The following is a 24,862-nucleotide window of genomic DNA, read 5'->3' as shown; positions in this document are numbered from 1 at the left end:
ATGATAAGGGCTTCGTACTGAAAAATTTTAAAACTAGATTTTAATTTAATGATGGGGATGGCTGAATCAACTAAGGGGGTGTGGTTGTGGGCTTGTACATGTAACGTGAGTTCTGTATTTGATTGTCTTGTTCTAAAGCTATTGTTGTGGTGATATGCGCGTGTGTTTGATGTTTTTGTGGAGCCATATTTAGAAGTTGTACTACCAATGTAGCATGCATTACAGTTTTGTTGACATTTAATTAGATAAACGATATTGTTCATGTTGCTGATTTGATATTTATGTGTGTCTTTATATGAATTAAACATTGATCCTAGTTTATTATATGTTGAAAATATGAGTGTGATGTCTGTACCAGTAAATAATCGACGGAACTGTCTAGCAAGATCACTGTGGTAAGGAATAGCAACATGTGTGTTATTGCGTGTAATGTGTTTGGATGGTTTGCTGATATTATTTTGAACGGTGGTGATAATTTGTTGGATTAACTGAAAAGGATATTTTCTGGATATGAATTTTTCTGTAAGGTATTGGAGTTCATTGGATAGGTCTTCTTGTGTAGAACTGTATTTGATGGCATTATAAATTTGATTATAGAGGACAGCTTTTTTTGTACTAAGTGCGACTAGAAATGTAAATATTTTTTGGTATGGGTATTTTTTCTGTAAATTCTAGTTCCGAGTTTAGTATTTGTTTTATATATGGTGAGATTAAGGAAATTAATCTGTCCATTTTCTTCTAATTCGAGGGTAAATTTTAATCTGTCGTGCATTGAATTAAATTTAATAAAAAGGTTATCAATTATGGTTTTGTCTCCTATGATAAGGATGTCATCTACGTATCGGGTATATAATTTAATCTCCCGAGGGAAAGTTTGTAAAATTTGATTTTCTATGGATTTTAGGTATGTTTCGGATAGGAGTTTAGGTATATTTCAGATAGATTTATATATTTCACCATATATAAAACAGATGGCGTCTCCGTAGCCAGGTGGGAAGGAGCAGCAGTGCGTAGCACACGCTTCTTGATTAGACCGGGGTTCGAGCCCGTCACCACCAAATACGGAGTATGCGGAAAGGTCAAGAAATGACCACCGCATATCCCGGAGCAATATGGCCTTAGTTGCTAATGCTCCTAAAAACCAAATAACGAATGAACAATATAAAACAGATACTAAACTCGGAACTAGAATTTACAGAAAAAATACCCATACCGGAAAATATTTACATTTCTAGTCGCATCATCTACTTAGTACAAAAAAAGCTGTCCTCTATAATCAAATTTATAATGCCATCAAATACAGTTCTACATAAGAAGACCTATCCAACGAACTCCAATACCTTACAGAAAAATTCATATCCAGAAAATATCCTCTTCAGTTAATCCAAAAAATTATCACCACCGTCCAAAATAATATCAACAAACCATCCAAACACATTACACGCAATAACACACATGTTGTTATTCCTTACCACAGTGATCTTGCTAGACAGTTCCGTCGATTATTTACCGGTACAGACATCACTCTCATATTTTCAACATATAATAAACTAGGATCAATGTTTAATTCATATAAAGACACACATAAATATCAAATCAGCGACATCAACAATATTGTTTATCTAATTAAATGTCAACAAACCTGTAATGCATGCTACATTGGTAGTACAACCTCTAAATATGGCTCCACAAAAACATCAAACAAAGCCCACAACCACACCCCCTTAGTTGATTCAGCCATCCCATCATTAAATTAAAATCTAGTTTTAAAATTTTTCAGTACGAAGCCCTTATTATAGAGTGGTTTCGTCATCATTCTAAATTTAATGTATTAAATGCCAAACTACCCTATAACCTCTCACCGGCTTGGAATCTCATGCACCTGAGATTACCACATGTATCAAAGAGTAGCACGGGAACATAGTCTTTTAAATACATGTGTTCTCTCCCTCCCACTATCGCCAACTGAAGACGTTAACAACGAAAGCCAATTCGTTACGGCTCTTGGCCTCCTCAGTTCAACTTTCCTAGCTTTATCATTTCAACTTTTAATTCATGACAAACAAGGATTTTGAAAGAGCAATAGAAAAACTGTCACTCTCAGGAAACAAGCAGAACAGTTTAAAAAAGTAATTCTCTATAGGAAATTACGGTCAGAATTTTTGATTCTCAAAAAAGTATTTAAAGCAAATTTTTCTACTGCCTAATTGTTTGTACAGCACTTTGAGCCAAATAAATATTATAGGTAAAGCCCTCTAAGAAGTCACTTGGAATATGTCACAAGCTGCCTCTCTGCTTTCAGAATCAATTGAATACCTTAAAATTGTAAAACAGATGATAAATTTAAATACTTTCTAAGCCCTGTTTCCCATTCTGTGATCCTTGTAACTTATGAAAGTGGTCCACTTTCATAAGTTACAAGTAACAGTAAAACAGACCTTTTTTGAAGTAAGTAACAATCTTAATTAACATTCATGGGAAAAATACACAAACTTGTGAAAAAACTAATGTATACTACATATCACTGTATTTATAAAATATTTATTAATATATTTGCATGTTTAGTTTTTTTTGTGTTCTGTGACTTCCACTTCAAATATAAAAGTAATTTGTGGCATATATCTTAAATATCAAAGTAGTCTATGGCTTCTATCTCAAATATAAAAGTGGTCTGTATCCAAAAAAGATTGGTAGAAACACTGTTCTAGGTAATGCCAAAAAGTTGGCAATTTAATTGGAAATTGAACTTGAATTTGAGTAGACAATAATTTGCTCCAAAAGAAAATGCTTGATAATGAACATAAAAATGAAGTTGGAACGATAGAGAAGGAAAATTTTAGGACCCACTTTTTCAACATTTTTGGATGGCATAATCCAATCATTGAAAGACAAGCTTCATTTGATTGTAAAGCATAATAATAAATTCCAATATGGATTTAAAAATTCTGCATATAGTGATCGGAAGGTCATCTCCATCATCAGTTTATATGAATAATTAAAATATTTGCAAAAACCATTTCAAGGGCAATTATTCTTAATGAAAATCTTGCAGTTCATGTGCTCAAACAGTTTGATGGCATCATTAGCAAATCTTTCTGTGGTGCTGAGAATTCTTGTAACTTTGCCAGTATCAGTGGCCAGTGCTGTAGGAAGCTTTTTCAAAGATGAAGTTAATAAAAACCTACCTAGATTCCACGATGATACAAGATTGGTTTGATGTATTGGTAACCTTCTCAATTGAACATGACATTGCTAAGGATTTAGATCTGAATGAAATGATGCAAAAGATTTGCAGCTGTTAGGCTTGAAAAGTTAATCATTGAATTTCAAAATTTAAATTTAAACTAAAATTAAATTTAAATTAATAAATTATTTTTATTTAAGATTTTAATAAAATGAACTGAATGAAATAAACAATAAAATTATCAGAAAACCTTTATTAGCTTATAAATGAGGTGGGGGGGAGCTCAGGGGGGCACCAGAACCTTTTGATATAGTAATATTCATTGTAATATATTTTTAATTTTTTTTGTGAAAGTAATTGACAGTGTCCCTTGGTAATATCCATATTTTAAAATCTACAAAAAGTAACATGTTTGCTTTGTGTACTGTATGTAGATATGATTTTTCAATTTCAGGGACAGGAACATGATGTATACCAGGGGTGGCCAACTTAATTTGTGATGTGATCGACTTTTTTTCTTCAAAACGTGCCACAATCTACTGTCTCAAGCATTTCATTGCACATGGTTAAAAAGGTTAATCAACACATATTGAAAAATGTTGTTTATAAATTTTAAAATTAAATACGATTCTGAATTCTTATTTTAAATTCATATGTATTTAAATTTTTAATTTATGTGAAGTTTGTGTCTTAATGTCATCTGCCAAGCTTTCAAAATCGGGATATACTGTGATAAGGCCAACAGTAAAGAATCTTCTGTATTCAAGTCTGTAAGAGTAGAGCGATTCTTCGTCTTTTTTTGTTTCAAATACGAAAAGGTTGATTCACATAGATATGTGGAACCAAAACATGAAATTAAAAGTTCACTGCATTTTTTTACCTTTGGATACTTTTCTCGGTAAATATTTTTCCAAGTCTTTTTATGATGATCTGGCTTTTAGGAAGATATCGTTTCGCAATGTAATAATTTCATTTTCAAGTAATATTTTCTCCATGTGAAAAATCTCAGCGTTTTTTTTTTTTTTTTTTTTTTTTTTCTGCAATTTGTTTCATAACTAAGTCGTCATTAAATGGATAAGAAATATATTGAACAATGTCTTAATTTGTTTTAAAATCACTGAATCTGGTTTCAAAATCATCCACAACTTTCTAAATTTCAGAAACATTTTTTTCACTATAAAATTCAAAAATGGGATATTTTTGCAAATGATCTTGCATATTTGCAAAATGATCGTTTTTTTTTTTTTTTTTTTGATTTTTTTTTTTTTTTTTTTCCCTTCTTTTTTAATAAAAAGAAAAAATAAAAATCTACATTTTTATTTTTTCCTTGTAATTCCAAATTCTGATCACCTAATTTACTGGTAAAATATGGAAAAAAAGACAGATCACACAACCACTCCGTATCCTGTGGTTGCTGATAATCATCTACCCTTTGATCAACAAATTTTTTAATTTCATTCAGCAAATTTCTAAATCTCTGTAAAAACTTACTCCTACTCAGCCACCTCACATCTGTGTGTAATGTTAGATCTGGTTCATTTTCATCAAGTTGCATTTTGAAAAGTCTCCTTTGAAGAGATTGTCGTCTGATGGAATTCACGATTTTGAAAGCTATGTCCATAACACTTTTAGTATTTAATCTTTTGCTGGCTAACACTTGTTGCTGGATGATACAGTGGTAACTCAAAAAATTTGGGAATTCATCATCCTTTTGGCACAATGCGATGAATCTGTTAAGATGTCCCCTCATTGCTTTAGCTCCATCTGTTGTTATTGATACGAGCTTAAATAGTGGTAATTTAATTTTTTCAATAATATTTTTGAATGCATTAAATATACAAGACCTCTAGTTCTTTCTTTTAATGAAATACTCAGCAGTTCTTCTCTAGTGGCAGAATCATCGAAAACAATATGAGCAAAAACCAGCAATTGGGCTGTATCACTGACATCTGTCGATTCATCCAGTTGTAAAGAAAAGGACACACAATTAGCAATATGAACACGCATTGTTCCCTCACATTTTTACTCATTTTTATGATGCATCGCATCACAGTATTTAGAGATAATTGCAGAGCTTGAAGAGCACTTTTAATTTCATTTTTGTTCTTAAAATTTTCAAAAAGATAATCTGTTATTTCTAAAAATGCGTCTTTGATGAATTGACCATCAGAAAATGGTTTGCATTTTTTTGCAAGAAATGACTCACTTTAAATAATGCTACAGTTACTGCTTTAGATTGTAAATTTGGTGTCACGAAGAAATTTTGTTGTGCGAATAATCTGGATTTAAGTTCTTTTAATTTATTTTTTCTAAGGTCACTATTAGGCAGAAAATCTGATTGGTATTTACCAGGAGTGCGGTGAAGTGCCTTTCTAAATTTACTTTTTTGGGTACAGCCACGGAAGCATTGCAAATCAAACAACAACATTTTTCTTTTATCATTACAAAAAGTATTCTAGTTCTCACTCTTGATGAAAATGATACGTTTTACTCTTTTTTGTAGTATTTATTTTAAATCAAAGGGTATTAAATTAACATGTAAGTACTGTCCAGTTATTAATATTAAATAAGCTAAATAAGAATTCGACGCATACACTATGCTCTCCACAACGTAACTATGAATTTTCACTACACAAGCCTAGCGGCTGCGCGGCAACAAGAGGCAGTCATTTGGTTCAACTGATTTGTAATAAGTGTATTCAGTGGGGTGCATAATAATAATATTTAGATTTTGACTAATCTATATTATATATATATTTAAAATTCTTCATGATCGACTGGTAGATCGCAATTGACTTGTTGGCCACCCCTGTTGTATACAATTGTAATCAAGTATCCATATGTATAATATACACTGCATGAAAAGAAATGCAAAGATAGGAGTAGCATTTCATAGTAAACACAGTACTGTTGTACTTACTGAAAATATATTTGTATCATTTATCATGAAACATAATCTTTCTCTTAGTTGTGCTAATCATGCAATTATGTTCAGAAATATGGTTCTGATAGTAAAATAGTAAATAATATGGTTATGGTTCCTGATAGTAAAATAGTAAAAAATATGATTATGGTTCCTGATAGTAAAATAGTAAAAAATATGGTTGTGGAAGAATTCTATATTGCTAGTGAAATTGCACAAAATGAAAGATGAGATAGTGATGTCTGATAAACATGCCATTTTTGATAGTTACAAGTATCAAAACAATTCCAGCACAATGGGATAGCACAATAGGATATAGAACCCATTGCTCTGGCCAATTCTAATAAAAAAAAAAAAAATACACATACAGGGTGTCTCAAAAATATTGGTACAAATGTTTAGGGGAGGTAGGTAACATCTAAAGGAATGTGAATCGCATAGGAACCCATAACCAGAAACGTCACGGGAAAGTAGTAGCAGAGGCACAAGAAGCAGAAATGACACAAGACAGTAATTAGTGGCAAACATTTATTTGACATAATATTAACAATGGAGTACGAGATGGATGTATTTCATGATGTTACAACAGATGCTCGAAGGTTCCACCACGAGACGCGTGACACCGACGCAGCATGGATTGGCGGACATGGTCGAACACACCTGGAGTTTCTTTGACAGTAGCAGCAGCGCAGATGAGTCTCGCCATGAGATCCATTTCCGTCTCCATAGGCGATTCATACACGATAGATTTGAGGGCCTCCCACAGAAAGAAATCACGGCTCGATAAATCAAATGAGTGTGGGGGCCAGGCAATGGGTCCACCATGGCCAATCCATCGACGCCCAAAACGCCTGTTCAAATGGTCACGAACCCACCTTCCATAATGGGCAGGCACCCCGTCATGTTGAAACCAAAAGTTGTGTCTCACATTTGCTGGAACATCGTCAAGTAACCCTGGTAGAACTTGTTCAAGAAAGATCCAATATTTAGCGAAGTTCATACGGGATGGTAACAGGTATGGGCCGACTAAGCAGTCACTGACCATAACTGCCCACACATTTGTTGTGAAGCAATGTTGTGCTGCATGGGGGTGCACACCATGTGGGTTGTCGTGAGCCTTCCCGAGTGAAATAAGCCTCATCCGTTAACAAAACATAAGCTGGAAAATTCAAGTCTTGAACACTTTCTTGGAGAAACCACTGCGCAAAAGCCACATGTGCAAGATGATCTTGGGGGAGCAGTAACTGAACCCTTTCGAGATGAAAGGGGTGTAAGGAATCATCGTGCCAGACACGCTGTACATTGCAACGAGACACTCCTATGGCAGAGGCAACGGCACGTGTGCTGGTAGTAGGATTATTCTGGATGGCATTCAACACACTTTCTTCCATGGCGAGAATTCACGTCGAACGTATTTGCCCACACTACTCCTGTTACCTCTAAATGTCCCATAATCGCACAAATTTTGATGCACACACGCAAACAAACGGTGTATATGTCTGTTTGGGAAGCGTTCTCCACAGATTCATCGAGTGGCTCGTCCATTGCTCTCTGCTAATCCATACATTAAGTACATGTCTGCCAGCTCACAGTTCGTATATCGATGCATGCTCTTCGTGGGGCAATTACTGCTTGAACGAGTAAACCAGAAATTTTCCCTCTCGCGAACTGATGAACAGCGCCGTCTACCAACTTACAGTGACATTTCCTTTATGGGTTCCTATGCGATTCACATTCCTTTAAATGTTACCTACCTCCCCTAAACGTTTGTACCAATATTTTTGAGACACCCTGTATGTATATATATGTGTGTGTGTATATATATATATATTGAAATTAACAACAGCTTTCTCTCACTGCCAGCATTTAAAGGTTACTGTATAGAGTACAACCCTGGGTATCCTCTTCTGAAAAAGTGGAATAGCAAGGTTATTAAAAGAGGATATTTTGTGGGCTCTTTCCCACCCTCTCCCTCATTGAAAACACCATCAAAAAAGGAAATTAGAATCTATAATATTATAGATTCTAATTTCATACATAGGTGTACTATGTATGGGTTTGAAGGCTGAGAATACAGACAGTACTTTCATTAGATTTGAATTTCTATAGATTGCAGTTTTTCAAGAAATACATGTGAAGGAAGGTTGGTCCAGAAAACAAGTGGAAGGGATAAATGAGGAAGAGGAAAAGTTTAGTTTTATGGGTTTGGATTTGGATGCTGGCTCTTTGTAGCACATGTTCAGACTGTTTTGGAAGAATGGGGGAGTTACAGATGCTAATTCACAATAATAGTGCCCGTGGAAGTCTACAGAAAAGGCATGTAGCAGAAGCAGAATATCAATATCAAAGGGTGGAAAAGCTTTTTAAGTGATGGGTTATTAATTAAACTGACTGCCCTCTTTTAATGGAGTCTAGGAGCTTGAGAAATCTAATTATATGCACATAGTGAGAATTGAGTTAAATTTAATTATGTGCACATGTTTGAGAGGTTTGAGGCATCACCCCATATGTGGAAACAGTATTCCATGGTAGGATGGTTTTGAGATTTGTAGAGAGTGAATAGTTTAAAAGAAAAGTAATGCTGAGACTAAAAAAGAAAACCCAGTTTTTTTAATGTAGAGAAAGCAATATTTGTGATGTGCTTATTTCCAAAAGAGATGTCAGGATAATCCTTAATAGAGATATGAGATTTTGTCTAGAAATATGAATATTATTGAAGATGAGCATGGAATTCATGAGAAATAGACATGGCTGAGTTATCTTCCTGTTTTCAAAAATATATATATTTTTTTAATTCCCCACTGAAAATTCCATAAATCTGTTAATTATTGCACAGTTAGGAAAATTTAGGAATTAAGTTAAATATAATTATATGTGCATATTAAGTGGCATCTGTCATGTACAGTTATTGACAATGAGCTGGCTTTATTGACACATGCTTTATTTCAATTAGTAATGCTCTCTGGCTTTGTGACATTGACAGTATCATCTGGAATGAAACTGTTGACACACATGGGTTTTTCATTATGCATTTTGTTCATTGACAGGTCTAAAGGAAGTTTTAAGTTGAAGAATTAATTAAAAATACAGTATACGTTTTTACTATAAAAAAATGGATCTTTCACAGTTGTATTCAGAAAATATTGAAAATAAGGGTGTCATCAAAAAAAGTGAAGAGTTTTGGATTTTCTTGATTTTTTAAATGCATGTGTTCGGACTCACGCTGATTCTACAATGCTTAAAAGAAAAACAATCTTTCGCGCAGGTTTGGTGACAGGTTAAGGTAAGAACTGAATTGACAGAATGTTACAGAATTAAATTTAGAATTTAAATTAATAAAATATTTCAATAATAATAAAATTTTATGTCTAAAAGCCTCAGATATGGGAAATTTGAACTATAACATTATCTTATGCAAATACAATGTTAGTTCATGGCCGAATTTCATTACAAACCAAAGTTTGTATATTTAGCTATGGATTAGTGATGCATTTGCACAAGAAAATGTAATATTACAGTAAATAAGCAGTTACCAAAACTTTATCTACTTTTGAACTGTCCACTACTGAACTTTTTGGAACTGTCCACTACTGAACTTTTTCCAGCTGTCCACTACTGAACTTAAAAATTTAAGCCTATAAGATACCAAAAAAATATATGGCAAAATTAGCTTTAGAAAAGATAAGAATTAAATTTACAAAATAGTGTAGAAAGTAACTTCAGAAAAGTACCAAAAAATTTATAAAATTACAGAAAGGAAAGAAAATTGCAAGGCACTTTGTATATACACTAGTGTTGCCAGCATATCAGCATGGCATCTGTTGCAGTATGCTTTTCAGATGCAGATACTTAATAACAGCATAAAGTTTGAATTTTTCTATTTTGGTATTATCAGTATAGTGATACATCTATTGAATAATTCCTACACACAAAATTGTGGGATTGACCCTGTCAATAGTCAAGATACAGTATTAACAACCAACCCTGGACAACAACACAGGCCATAGGGTTTTATATGGCAGTGCTAAAAAAATCATACATAGAGAAATATAGCAAACTAATCACAGAAGAAATATAAGCATGACATAACAATCATAGCTTTCAATAGCTATGATTGTTAGTATGGATAAATATTTTATAGGCAATGCACACAAATATAATACAGAACAATTAATAATACAAAGCAGGCTGATAATAGAAAACTCACTTAGGTTTGACTGAAAATTCCATGAAGTATCATTCAAATGTATTAATTCCAGCCAATTAAAATCAACACCATGGAAAACAATAAAAATTGCTACAGTATTTAGAATAATATATTTAGAAACTGAAAGTATACTGTGTATATAATTTGCAGAAATCTCTACATTTAAATTTTTTTTTATTTTCTTCAGATTTTTAAATTGATCCATTGTATTTTGTGAAACCATTTATTGATTTATTATGAAAGACATTGTTGATGGCTGGGGTAAATGACTTTTAAAATAAGCATTTGTTTTGATATTCATGCTGAGAATAAAGTTTTAACTAACAAAGTATCTAATATGCAGTTGGGATAAACAGCATATTATTAGTAAAATAATAAGAGGAGTTTACCTCAATATAGTGCGTAGAACACTTCCGTATGATACCCTCCAGAAATTAAAACGGAAAAATCTACAACTTACCGGTACATTTGAATGAAATATAAATAATTAAATAATCAATTTAACACAATTCAAATCAATTTAAAACAATTAAAAGTCAAATTAACATAATTAAAAGAATCTAACAAAAATATTCAAAACGATTTTCCTTCCTGTAGCTGACAACGCATTTCGACCGTATGTCGTGATCACAGGAATGAAAATTACCGAATCTTATTGACTATTTCATTCACTTCCTGTCTCTCCAGCAGTAAACAATCGAAACACACAACTGTGGGAGATTTTTTGAATGGCTTGGTACAAAATTACATTAAATCCATGCTAAGGTACTCGGCCCAAAGTTACCATATTTCTTTTCTAAAATATTGCCTTCAAAACAACATCGTTCCGAAGTTTTCCAGGGCGAATTTAAATCAAAAAATTTCAGGCATAAAGCAACTAACACAGGCGACATCGCGTAATATTGTTAAGCTTGCCTTAAAATCTCGATATTCGAATAAACAAAAATACCTTTCTCAGGTTAGGAAGCTTCGCGATAAATTAAAAAATTATCTACATCCGAACGATTGGTCTGTATTGAAGACCTCCATAGATTTGCGACGGGAAGCACAGGCCTCAGAAATAAAAAACAGACACGTTAATAAGTTGCAAACATTATCGGATAGGTCAAGACACGTTCATGCGAATTCTAACACATTGTCGCGGGCTTGCGACCAAGTTCATACAAGTTGGGTGACTTCCCCCCCACAGACACACAACGTGCTACCACAGACACACAACGTGCTACCACAGAATATGTCAGCTAGTTCACGAACACCCCCTCACCCAGTATCCAACGAACCGGCATATCAACAGGTTACAAATCTTTCCTCGTGTACACTATCGCAGGACCAGATTTTGCTTTTATCCAAAGGACTAAATTATAATTTACCACCTCGAAAACTGCCTAAAAAACAATGCATAATTGATATTGAATTTGGACTTCGTAATGTTCCACAAAAAGATGTATTTATTCAACAAGTTAACCAAGTAGTGAATAACATAAAAGAAACGCGACTTCCTAAATTGAATACACATGACAGTTCAGCTTTACGAGAACTTCGGGGAAATAAGGACATTATTATACAAAGGGCAGATAAAGGAGATACAGTGGTAATACTAGATAAACATGATTATATTAATAAGTTAGATTCAGTTGTGTCAGATACCTCCACTTATCGTGAAGTAGACCCGGCACTGTTTACCAATTTGGTCAATGAATACAATAAAACGTTAACCACGTATCGAAAAAACGACTACATTACGATGGTTCAGTTAAAGGAATTGAAGTCCAGAACATACAATATTCCTGCACTTTTTGGTCAGGTAAAATTACACAAGACTGGGTTTCCTATTCGACCTATTGTTTTCTACAGGAACTCGGCATTTTCATCCTTAGCCACACATGTATATAACATTATAAAACCCTTTAGACAGGTAATACAATTTGGGATTAAGAACTACGATACATTATTCAATAAGCTTAAAGACTGTAGACTCGGCGACAATGACAATTTATTCTCACTAGATGTTACCTCATTATATACGAATGTAAACGTTGAATACACATTAGATATTATTTGGGATATGTTAAATAAAAACTCGACACCGATTAATTATACGAAGCTACCTATTAAGGAAATTTTTCACTTAATTAAACTGTTAGTTGAGGCTAACTACATCACCTTTCGAGACAAGGTATACAAACAAATTTTTGGATTACCAATGGATTTGAGCCTGAGTGGCTTAATGTCAGAGATCTATCTCTCAACAATTGAGCAAATACATTTGACACCTTTTCGAACCCGTATCACATACTATGGGAGGTATTTAGACAATGTTCTAGTTATTACCGATAGTAATACTATCCAAGACATTCCAAGAGGTATTTAGACAATGTTCTAGTTATTACCGATAGTAATACTATCCAAGACATTAATACTATCCATTACATTCGTTTAATAATATTCATTCTAGACTCAAATTTACATTGGAAAGGGGGATACGGATACAAAGTCATTAAACTTTCTAAATTTCACGCTTACCCGGGACTCGAATAAAATACAATTTAGCATCTATCGAAAACCTACAAACACCGGTATGCTTCTACATTATAATAGCTATCACCCATTCACCTACAAAAGATCGATTATCTTTAATCAATTTCTTAATGCTTATAAATATTCAACGACGGATTCTGCTTTGGACTCAAAAATACAAATATTAACTAGCAGATTCTTAAACAGGGGTTATTCCATTACCACAATAAACCGAATTAGGGTACAAGCTAAGGATAGGATACAAAATACTACACCAATCAACAATAGTAATATCAAAAAATACTTTATTTCTGTCCCATATGTTGAACAGTGGCACAAACAGCTTAACAGATTCTTTAAAGATACCGAATTTAAATAGGCCAATACGGAAGTTACACACTATACTGAACAATCGCTCGGTTCTTTCAGCGTTCACAACACAAATTAATGATCTGGTATACAACATTTCTTGCGGTGATTGTGACTCGTCTTATCAAGGTTCGACCCGATTTTCTCTTAATATTCGTGTAAATCAACATGAAGCCTCAGTTCGTGCTTCTCGTTCAGCAGCGTCAGAATTAGCCTTTCATGCCATTAACGAAAAACATACTTTTTTATTTAACGAGGCCAAAATGCTTAAACGTTCAACGTAATTATACGCTGCTATTAATTGCAGAAACCGTTGAAATTAAATTACACGAGAATTCGGTTAATGTTCGGCGGCCATATTTGATCTTCGATGCGTGGACCTTTACGCGCATGTGCAAAGACAAATAATCTCTATTTAAGTATCAGGTTTAACCCGATTCGGTAATTTTCATTCCTGTGATCACGACACACGGTCGAAAAGTGTTGTCAGCTTCAGGAAGGAAAATCGTTTTGAATATTTTCGTTAGATTCTTTTAATTACGTTAATTTGACTTTTAATTGTTTTAAATTGATTTGAATTGTGTTAAATTGATTATTTAATTATTTATATTTTATTCAAATGTACCAGTAAGTTGTCGATTTTTCCGTTTTAATTTCTGGAGGGTATCATACGGAAGTGTTCTATGCACTATATTGAGGTAAACTCCTCTTATTATTTTACTAATATTATTATCAAAGTAGAACATATTGAGTAGTACAGCTCTGATTCATACTATCCAATTAATTTTTAAACTCTTATTGACTATTTCATTCACTTCCTGTCTCTCCAGCAGTAAACAATCGAAACACACAACTATGGGAGATTTTTTGAATGGCTTGGTACAAAATTACGTTAAATCCACGCTAATTCACTTGGTTATATCTGCAGAATTAAGCGGAACTTCTCTTAGGTTTGGCCAACTAAATGACTAATTACTTTGCAATACAGTTTAGGGCTAGAGCCTGAGGTTACGTAGGGAGCTGACTAGCTTACAAGTTAGTGCAGTTGCATCATTTCTGTACATAGCCAACTACTTAAGTAGTTATAAATTACTGTATTGTAATTTAAATTACTCCACACCATCAGGCATCTCTCATATTGTGGAGTTATACTTCGCAACTGGGTTGTCATCATTGCAACACCAGGGTACCTGCCCACCCACCGATGAGGAGCCAATAAGCTCCAAAACGGTGCTGTATGGGTAATGGTATCCCCTGAGAATAAGTAACAATAGTCTTCTCCTATGGTGAAGCATTACTTATTCGAAGTAGAGCAATATCATAGCAACTCATTGTGAAGGTATTCACAATATGAGATATACTTAATGATGCCAATTTATAACTACTTAAGTAGTTGGCTACGTATGGAAATGATGCAATTGCACTAATATATGCTAATTACTTTGTATAATGGTATCACAGGTGAGAATTTGTCATCAACCGTTAAAAGCCTTTCAGTGAGTGTGTCAAATGTGTGTGATCTCAGGCAGTGACTTTTTTCTAGCAGTGGGCTGTGGAGTGGCTTTCTTTGTAGTGAAATTTTGTAAATTTTGAAGAAATGAAAATTTTTTGCCTAAATGATTTCAAATAGTAATTTGTTCTTTTATTTGACTTAATTTCCCAACATTTAAATTATTGGCAAATCAGAGTGAAATATCATTTTTTTTTAAATCTTAAAAAAAAAAAAAAAAAAAAAAACAATAATAACATTGTATAAAAACTCTACTGTTTTTTTTGATACAATAATATCCTATACACTATTTATTTACTATTCATTTCCATTTAACCTACTTCTGGATCTGAATTCCTGAGAATTTCAACTTTTATAGGCCAAATTAAACAATAGTGGTTGACAGGTGTGATTTCCTTCTCTGATTTTAAACTCTAATTTTTGTTACCAACTATTAAAACTGTGTCTGCTATTAGTTGGAAACAGGTAAGAGATGGCAACATGTACTGGAAGATTTCAAGACAATTTGTAAATAAACTGACATTATTTGAAACAAAGCAAAAAATCCAGATACATGTACATTTCTCCCCCACCCCAGAGCCCACACATGAAAAGCATAAATACATACTGCTTGAAAGGCATAATCATTGGTAGAGGAATGTCAGTAGTGAAATTTTTCTTCAACATTTGTTTATTTTTATTAAAAATTAAAACTAAAAGAGAGAGAAAAAAATGTTGAAGTCCAAATTTATTTTTAAACATTTTCGTTGCTTTATTTTAGTTCTGATTTTTGTTTTATAGGAAGCACCCTGTTAAAAGAATTGAAGAAATTGGATGATAAGAATTTACTAGTTGAGGTTCAGCTATTAGAGAGTAAAGTATATCATGCACTTAGTAATTTACCAAAAGCTAGGTAAGGTTTAAAACATTTAGAATAATATTTATCTTTGATTACTATAGTCCAATAAATAAAGTCCAAATAACAGCACAGTAAATTAACAGCACAATTTTTTAACTAAATAAATATAGTGACCTAGTTATTACAAACGTAACATCATAAATTAATACATGACAGAGGATAAGAAAGTCATATAAAGTAACTTGGAGATAATATTCGATACCGAAATACATATATATAGTTTTATAACTGCATTGGGATATAGGTTTAGGGTTATATTTTGTATTGGAATTTTATTGAACTTGAATAGAAATCATGACTCAGACCAGAGCAGCAAAGCAAAAGACTCAAACTAGTGGAAGTGCTGTGGCTAAGGAGAACTGAGAGGGGTGGGGGGGGCGGTTGTCCTCTGAATAAGTCTGTTGAAATGCACTGCTTGTTTGATGTTTCTGGAGCAATCAGGAACGGGACATGATATTGCCAAGGGGACATGACAGGACATGATATTGCCATTGATATTGTCTTTGTGTGTGCACGATGTAAGGGGTGCGAGGAAATCAGGCGCCAACTCGGCATTGTTATGGGCCTATATGAGAGCTTGAAGGACAGGTTGGATGTTCTCGAAGGATTTAAATTGAGGGGTCCTTTAAGCTCTCAGCTGCCCACATCAATGCCAGAGCTTGCACTTGAACATCACGCAGCACAGCGGCAACCCCAAGGCAGAATGCACAAAATGGATAGATGGAACAGGACCAGGGTATGTCTGCCAGGGGCAAAGGTTGATGATGTTGTAGGGCAGATATCATCCTTTAAGGGCACAAAGGGTGATATTGTTGTACATGTTGGCACTAATGATATTACGAGTAGGAGACCGGCAGAATTACTTAACAAGTACAAGACAATGCTGAAAAAAATCTGTGAGTTAGGGTTGAATTTGAAAGTGTCTGCAATTCTGCCCAGACACGATAGGAGGGAGTATATGATGAGAGTCTTGTTGATCAATTCTGCCCTGGAGAGAATGTGCAAGGCTCAAGGGGTAGAATTTTCCTCAGCCTGGTCTGTGCTTCTTAACAGGAGAGACTGCTTCTACACGGATGGGATACACTTAAATAGAAAGGGTGCAAGAATATTTGCTGATGCTACGAGACAGAGTTAGGTGGGTCGGAAATCTGCTAGCTTGGGGGGGATACGAACTAATAGATTAACAGTAGACGCTGCCAGAGGTAAAAGTGATTCTTGCACTACTTCTATTGAAATGCAATTGAACAGCAGCCTGGAAAGGAAGGCAATGGAAATTTCCAGGATTGCTGGGAGTCATAGTGGAACAAGTAAATACATGGGCTGTGTTAGGGTAACTAAGAGTAGAAACAGGTGCATGTATACTTGCATGTAACTATACTCCAGTTCTAGGAGTATAGTTAATAAATTCGATGAGCTTAAAGTGCTAGTCAATACATAAAAGGCAGATATTGTTGGGATATCAGAGACATGGTGTCACACAGACATAAGCAGTGCAGAACTGCAATTTGGATAGTACAATGTGTACAGAAGATAGACAGGACAGGAAGGGAGGAGGGGTTATGCTGTTAGTTAAGAAACACAAAGTCTAAGGAAGTGCATCCAATCGATGTTGGTGGACAATGCAATGTTGAGTCTGTTTGGTGTGACATAAGCACTGGGAAAGGAAAAATGAGAGTAGGTGTGTTTTATAGGCCTAATGAATCTGATGAGTATAATGAGCAATTGTGCAAAGAAGTAGAGTGGGCCAGTAAATTAGAGTGTCTTATAATGGGGGATTTTAATTTCCCGAATATTGACTGGAATTTGTGGGTTGGTCACTCACACACTAGGAAGGCTTTTGTGGATTTATTGGATGATTGTTTTCTACAGCAGCATGTTCGGGAGACAACTAGAGGGAGTAATACTCTTGGTCTAATTATTAGTTATTCTTTATGCATCAAGACTCTGTAGATAAAGGAACCATTTGGTGGCAGTGATCACAGTGTGCTGAAGAGGGATTTACTCAAAGAGGTAACTACCGTCAAGAGTAAAGGGAAGGGATTTTGCTTTCGTAAAGGTGACTATGCTGGTCTGAGACGGTATTTAAATTCTATACAGTGGAACCAACTGATGATGTTACCAACAGCAAATTCAAAATGGGAATCATTCAAAGAATTAATCGTGGAAGCTACTGGGCTTTTCATACCAACGAAGAAATATTGTTCAAGATTTAGGCCTAAATTGATGTCAGATGAACTAATTAGACATGCGACAGAGAAGAAAAATGCATGGGATACATATAAATTAACATGTGACACAGAAGCCTCTGATAGATATAAGCTGGTCTGTAACCAAGTTACAAAGGAGGTTAGGCAGGCAAAGGCAGATTACGAGAAATCTTTAGAAAAGGATGCAAAGAAAAAGAGCAAAGAGTTCTTTACTTATGTAAACTCTAGAAGGAAGGGGATGAATCAGATTGGTCCACTTGATATTGATGGTTCAACTGTTGATGATCCTGCTCAGGTAGCTAACAAACTAAACGAATATTTTGCATCGACATTCATACATGAGGTGTTATTCAGGGAGGGGAATGCCAGAGGTGTATTCAACTCTGGCAGTAAGGTAGGTAATCTTGTAATAACTGAGAGTAAAGTGGAGGAAAAATTGTTGAAAATAAACACAAGAAAGGCACCTGTGGTGGATGGAATCTATCCAGTTATATTAAATGAGGCAGCAAAGGAAGTAAGCAAACCCTTAGCCATAATTATGAGAGCTTCCCTGAACTCAGGGGAGGTACCCATGGACTGGAGATGTACAAATGTGACTCCAATCCACAAAGGAGGATCAAAGGCTGACACAAGTAATTATAGACCTGTGTGTTTAACTTCTGTTCCAGGGAAATTAATGGAGGCACTGGTTAAAGAAGCATTGCAGGATCATCTAGACAAGACTTCAGTTATAGCTCGGACACAGCATGGGTTTGTTAAGGGTAAGTCTTGTCTGACTAATTTGATTGGCTACTATGATGTAGTCACAAAGGAGCTGGATGCAAAGAATAACTTTGATATCATATATTTGGATCTTAGAAAAGCCTTTGATACTGTTTGCACATGGAAGACTGCTGCACAAATTGGAGCAGTGTGCCATTGGAGGCAAATTGCTGCTGTGGATAAAGGGATGGTCGAGTGGGAGGAGACAGAGAGTGGTAATCGATGGACACTGCTCTTCATGGACTAATGTTATTAGTGGAGTCCTCAGGGTTCAGTGTTGGGTCCATTGTTGTTTTCTGTATTTATAAATGATATTGATGATGGTATATCAGGATTAATGTCCAAGTTTGCAGACGATACGAAGGTTGGAAGGGTTGTTAATGACAGTACACTGCTGCAACAGGATCTAGAAAAAAGTTGAGCAGATGGGCTGAGAGGTGGCAAATGAAGTTTAACATTGACAAATGTAAAGTACTACATATGGGAAGCAGTAATCCCAGAGTAACATATTAACTCTGTGGTACTACAGTGACAGTGGTAGAGAATGAAAAGGACCTGGGGGTAATTGTGCAGGCAGATATGAAGTTTTCTGAGCAGTGCAGATGGTCTGCAAGAGTAGCTCATGGTGTCTTGTCAAGATATACAGGAATTTTTCTAGCAGTGATAAGGAGGTGATTATCCCCTTGTATAAGGCAGTGGTCAGGCCACACCTTGAGTACTGTATAGAGGTCAGGAGGTATTATTTTAAGAAGGATGTAGAGCTGTTTGAACGAGTACAGAGAAGGGCAACAAGATTACTGAATGGAACAAAGGGTTGCTCTTACGAAGATAGGGTTAAGTTTTGCAAATTTCAGTGTCTGGAAACTAGGCACCTGCGAGGTGATCTGATTGAGGTGTATAAAGCCTTGAATGGTTTGAGCATGCTCAACGCTGATGGGATTCTTCCTCTTGCTCAGAATAATCGCCTGAGAGGGCATAAATTCAAATTGAGGAAAGACGGTTGTAGGATAGATGTGCGAAAGTTTGCCTTCAGCCAGCAGGTGGTTGATTGGTGGAACAAACTTCCATCTGTCGTAGAAGTTGATAGTTTAAATAGATTCAGGCAGAACTTGACAAACATTTGGAGCGAGTGGATGGGTGAAATAATGTTTTTTTTTTTGTTTTTTTTTTGGCTGATTCTATATAATCTTTCTTTCTTGCATCAAGTGTCTTTTTAATGCTAATATATAAGAAATAATGAATTGTAGAAGACTTATTTCTAAAAGGCATTTCTGTTCTTTCTTTGCTATTTGATTGTGAGAAAAAGGAGTAAAATTTAAGTTTGTATTCTACATAAATAAAAATTAAGTGTTTTAAGTCTAATGGAGACCCTGGACTTTCCCACTGAAAGTCAGATACTTTAATTTTTCTGTCATTGAGCGGATGGTAATGTGTTATTAAGCAGTTAGTTATTGGTGTGGTTTAGATTTAGTTTGAATTTTAAAAGTTGCTGTATATCACTGGAAAAACCTTAGGAAATGAAGATTTCCTAATTCTAAGACTTAAACGATTTCAAAAAATGTATAACTTGCACATTGAAAAATTAACTTTTATTTCTATATTTGTTATTAAATTATGTTTTAGTTAACTTAGAATTAAACTTCTGCAATTCAACTTTCTTTATTTAGTGTGTAGTATTAGTAGTAGCATTAGTATTAAAATGGGAGATTGATGCAAAAAAACAAAGCTTATCTGCTTCTTCCAAATATTACTAATCCCTCTTTAAATTAAGTAACTAGTTGCTTTATAACTTATAAAGCAACTAGTTGCTTTATAAGTTGAGAATTTACTTAACAGGTATAGAGCAATACAAGAAAAAAACCTTGAGTTAGGATTAAATTTGAAAGAATTTGGAATTTTGTCCAGACACGTTAGGAGGGAGTACATGAAGAGACCCTTGTTAATCATTTCAGTATCATTTCAGCCCCAGAGACATTGTGCAGGTCTCATGGGGTAGAATTTTTCTCAGCACAGTCTATGTTTCCTAACAGGAGAGACTGTTTTTACAGGGATAGGATACATTTAAAGAGAAGAGATGCAATAAAATTTCCTAATGCTGTCAGGGCAGTATTAGGTGAGTCAGAAAACTGTTGGGAGATTGATAGATTAATAGTTCACATGCAGCTTCAGGCAGAGATGAAATTGATTCTTCCATTGCTTCTGTTGAGACATGCAGCGCCTTTAAAAGCAATGTGTTGGGGATTCTAAGGCCTGCTGGGGTTGTCACGGGACAAACAGATACATGGACTGTGTTACTTTTCTTACAATGGGGTGACTTTTCTAATCATATGTTACTAAGAACTAAAACAGGCACATGTTCTTTCTTGTACACTAAATGCGATAAATATACGAATGAATATACGAATATAGCAAATAAATTTGATGAATTTGAATTATTGGTTAAATCATCAAAATTTAATTAGTGTTAATGTCTGCATTTGATGACTTTTGCTATTTCTACAAAAAGACAGCAGAAGTAGTACTACTTAGACATAGGGGATGCAGGTTTTGAATATGAAGAACACAGTGTGTATTCATCATATACAGTGTGCACAGGAAGGACAGATAGGACAGGAAGAGAGTATCATTTTGGTATGACATAAGCTTTGGGGGAAAACAACAACAAAAAATCCCCCCCCAAGAGCTGCAAAAGAGGTAAGCAAACTTTTCACCATATTGAAAATGACAATAGTATGTTTTAAGTGAAATAACTGATGGGCATAATGAAAAGCTGTACAGACCAATAGAGTTGTTCTGTAAATCAGAATGTCTTATTATGGAGTGACTTTTCTACACCAGTATGTTAGAGAGGCAGCAAGAGAAAGCAATTCCCTTGATCTGATTATTGGCAGTGACTCTTCATGCATTATGAATCTCTGATAAAGGAGATTCTTAATGCATGGAGAACATTGCATAGTGTATGGATGTGGGATTTATTTAAAGATATAACTATTGTCAAGAGTAAAGGGAAGGATTTTGCTTTCATAAAGATGAGTACAGTGGTCTTAGGCAGTTTTTAAATTCTTTCCATTGGGATCAACTGATCATGTACCAACTGCAAATTCTAAATGGGAAGTGTTGAGTTAACTAATTAAAGAAGCTGTTAGGCTTTTTATACTAAGAGCTATTGTTCAAGTGTAGACCTGAATGGATGTTAGATGAACTGATAAAACTAGTGGAGTGAAGAAAAATGCATGGCATAATTGGACAAGCCAAGGCAGATTATGAAAAGTTTTTGGCTAAGAATGGGAAAAAAAGTAGCAACGAATTCTTTTTTTATGTTACCACAAGATAAATAAAAAAACAGAGCTGTGATGCTCAATGAGTTCTACATTTGTACACTAATATATAGAAATAAAGAGGAATTTACCTCAATGCTTTTTGTAGAATACTTCAACATGATGTACTCCTGAATGCAATCGAACGTAAAACTTTTTTTTTTTAAATGGCTTCCTTCCCTCAAAGACATATGAATGGCCCGACATATCTGCGATTGATAGCTAAGGTCACCCAACCCGACCACCAACACACAACTGAGTGCCATAAGACATTGTCTTATAATAAAATCATTAAAATGATTGCAGTGTATGAAAGTTAAAATAATTTAAAACAATTTTGAACAACTTCCTTTCTCAAATTGTTCTTCAAAATTGTGTTAAATTATTTGAACTAATTTAATTATTTTAACTTTCATACACCATAATCATTTTAATGATTTTATTATAAGACAATAATGTCTTCTAGCACTCAGAGTTGTGTGTTGGTGGTCGGGTTGGGGGACCTTAGCTGTCGATTGCGGACATGTTGGACCATTCACATGTCTTTGAGGGAAGGAAGCCATTAAAAAAATATAGTTTTATGTTTGATCGAATTCAGGAGTGCATCATGTTGAAGTATTCTACAAAAAAGCATTGAGGTATAAATTCCTCTTTATTTCTATATGTTAACACAAGATGAAAAGGGATGGACAATGTTGGTCTGCTGTATGTGAATCCATTAACCTTTGATGATCCTGTTCAGGTTGCTGACAAACTGAATAAATATTTTGTAGCTACATATGTGGGAAGAAGTTTTTAATAATGGGGATACCAGAAGTATATTGTTATAAGTGGGAGCAAGATTTTGTGATAACTGAGAAGAAAGTGGAAGGAAACTGTTGAAGCTAAAATTGAATAAGGCACCTGGGACTGGTGGAGTCAGTTCAGTTACATTAAAAGATGCTGCAAAAGAGGTAAGCAAACTTTTAGTCATCATTATAAGAACACTGATTGAAGGCCCAGTCCTTCTAGTGGAAAACTGTCTTGTCCAGTGCCCAAAAAAGCAAATCAATCTTGATCAAATGTGAATATCATGTTTATTGTACTTTTTTGATTTACAGAGTATTGTTCATTAGAATTTGACTTGCATGATCAAACAGTTATCACAATAAGTAGTATACACTACATGTTTTTTATGTGGACCTAGAGAACTACATATGCACTTGTGTGTGTTTCAAGTTTGTTTGTGTGTAGCACACGCTTCTTGATTTAGACCGGGGTTCGAGCCCGTGACCACCAAATACGGAGGATGCGGAAAGGTCAGGGAATGACCATTGCATATTCCCAGAGCAATATGGCCTTAGTTGCTAATGCTCCTAAAAACCAAATAACAACAACATCAAGTTTGTTTCAATTACATTCCAAATAATGCATCGATTTATGTATGAATTGTCTTGAAATATTCCAGTAAGTGCTACAATCTCTTATCTGTGTTTCTGAGTAATTCTAAATACAGTTTTATAATAGATGGCAGTGCAAAAAAAGATTTTAAAATTGGAAGAGGAGATTGCACCTGTCAGCCATTGTTGTCTGAATTTGATTTGCAGAAACAGAAATTCTCTGGAATTTAGATCCTGAAGTTGATTAAATTGAATTGAGTGATACATAAATAGATGTAGAAGATAGTGTAAAGTGCGTGTTTGTATGAAATTCTTCAAAAACCATTACATAAGAAATATACTTGTAGTCAACTAGTTTAAAAACCTATATTACCAAGCAGTGCAAGTGCAATGCACTACATTACATTATGTTTAAAATGATTGATGTTCTCCCCTCCTGAAATAAAATGCCAAGTTAGTAAAAGTAGAGTAGCAATCCTTGCAGATAATAGTTAAAAAAGGGATAACAGGTTTTGTGAAACGATTGAATTAAAATGTATCCAAATTTTTTTTTTTTTTTTTTTAAAACTAAATATAGTTTAACTGTCCTAGTGACCACCATGGTTTTCCAGCAGACAGGTCTGAAATGCCAAGTTTCAAATTTATGTGATATAATAAGTGACAAGTTATAATACACTGGTGTGCAAAACTTAAGGATCGACACTATTTCTAAAGGTTACACCACAAAATCTTTACTTAAGGTACTCTTTACTGATGGGAGTAGATTCAGTCTCTGCAACAATTCTGGACATCAGCTAATCTGGCGAGAGATTGGTACATGGTATCACTGCACAAACATCACTGAAAGGGATCGATATGGCGGTCGAGGTGTTCTCGTCTGCGGAGGCGTTATCTTGGATGGATGTACACAATTCCAGATACTGGAAGGCGGTACTTTAACCGGTGCACTCTACTGTACTGAGGTAATCCTTCCCTGTGTGTGTCTGTTCCGAGGTGCCATTGGCCCTGAGTTCGCGTTTATGGATGATAACACCACACCCCATCGCACTGCAGCTGTTGATATGTTTTTGGAAAGTAAGGACATTTTTCGTATGGATTGGCCTGCCTGTTCTGCCAATCTAAATACCATCGAACACATATGGGACGCTCTGGAGACTTGCCTAGCGGCACGTCCATACCCATCAGAAACTGTTCACTAGCTGAAGATAGCATTGACAGAGGAATGGTTGATGTTACTGCAAGAACTTATCAACAACATTGTTCTAAGTATGGACAGGCTGTGCAAAGCCTGCATCAATATTGGGGGTGGCCATATCTCCTACTGAGGACCACCTCTTCCCTTTGTTCCATCTTTGGCAGTGATGCATTTGTATCATGGCACCCAGTGCTATGTTGCCATTTTTGAATAAAGCTGCTCTGTACCGTTTTGTTTCCGTTGTTGTGTCTGTGTTGTTTCCTTCATTTCTGTACCTCACGAGGTTCCTTCGGTATGCTTTTCCCATATCCAGGCCACTCTTACGAGAAGCTACAGAAGAAAAAATGACTGGTCCTTAAATTTTGCATACCAGTGTAGTTAATAAAAAGGCATT

At 34.9% G+C, this 24,862-nt stretch overlaps 1 protein-coding gene across 2 annotated transcripts in view; it reads left to right on the top strand.

Annotated features, from left to right (window-relative positions):
• LOC150090994 (26S proteasome non-ATPase regulatory subunit 11-like) overlaps positions 1-24,862 on the top strand; it is a 158,184-nt gene that overhangs the window by 49,196 nt on the left and 84,126 nt on the right. For both annotated transcript variants that reach the window (XR_016547367.1, XM_090380996.1), the window contains exon 6: positions 15,491-15,602. Coding sequence is in view for 1 of the 2 variants with exons in the window: in XM_090380996.1 (XP_090237122.1) it covers positions 15,491-15,602 (112 nt within the window). In the remaining variant the exon portion in view is untranslated. The remainder of the gene's footprint in view (positions 1-15,490; positions 15,603-24,862) is intronic.

Source organism: Mastigoproctus giganteus, chromosome 1 (assembly GCF_048544385.1).
Source record: "Mastigoproctus giganteus isolate SK-2022 chromosome 1, ASM4854438v1, whole genome shotgun sequence".
Taxonomy (NCBI): Eukaryota; Metazoa; Arthropoda; class Arachnida; order Uropygi; family Thelyphonidae; genus Mastigoproctus; species Mastigoproctus giganteus.
This window is presented reverse-complemented; position numbering and strand designations above follow the sequence as displayed.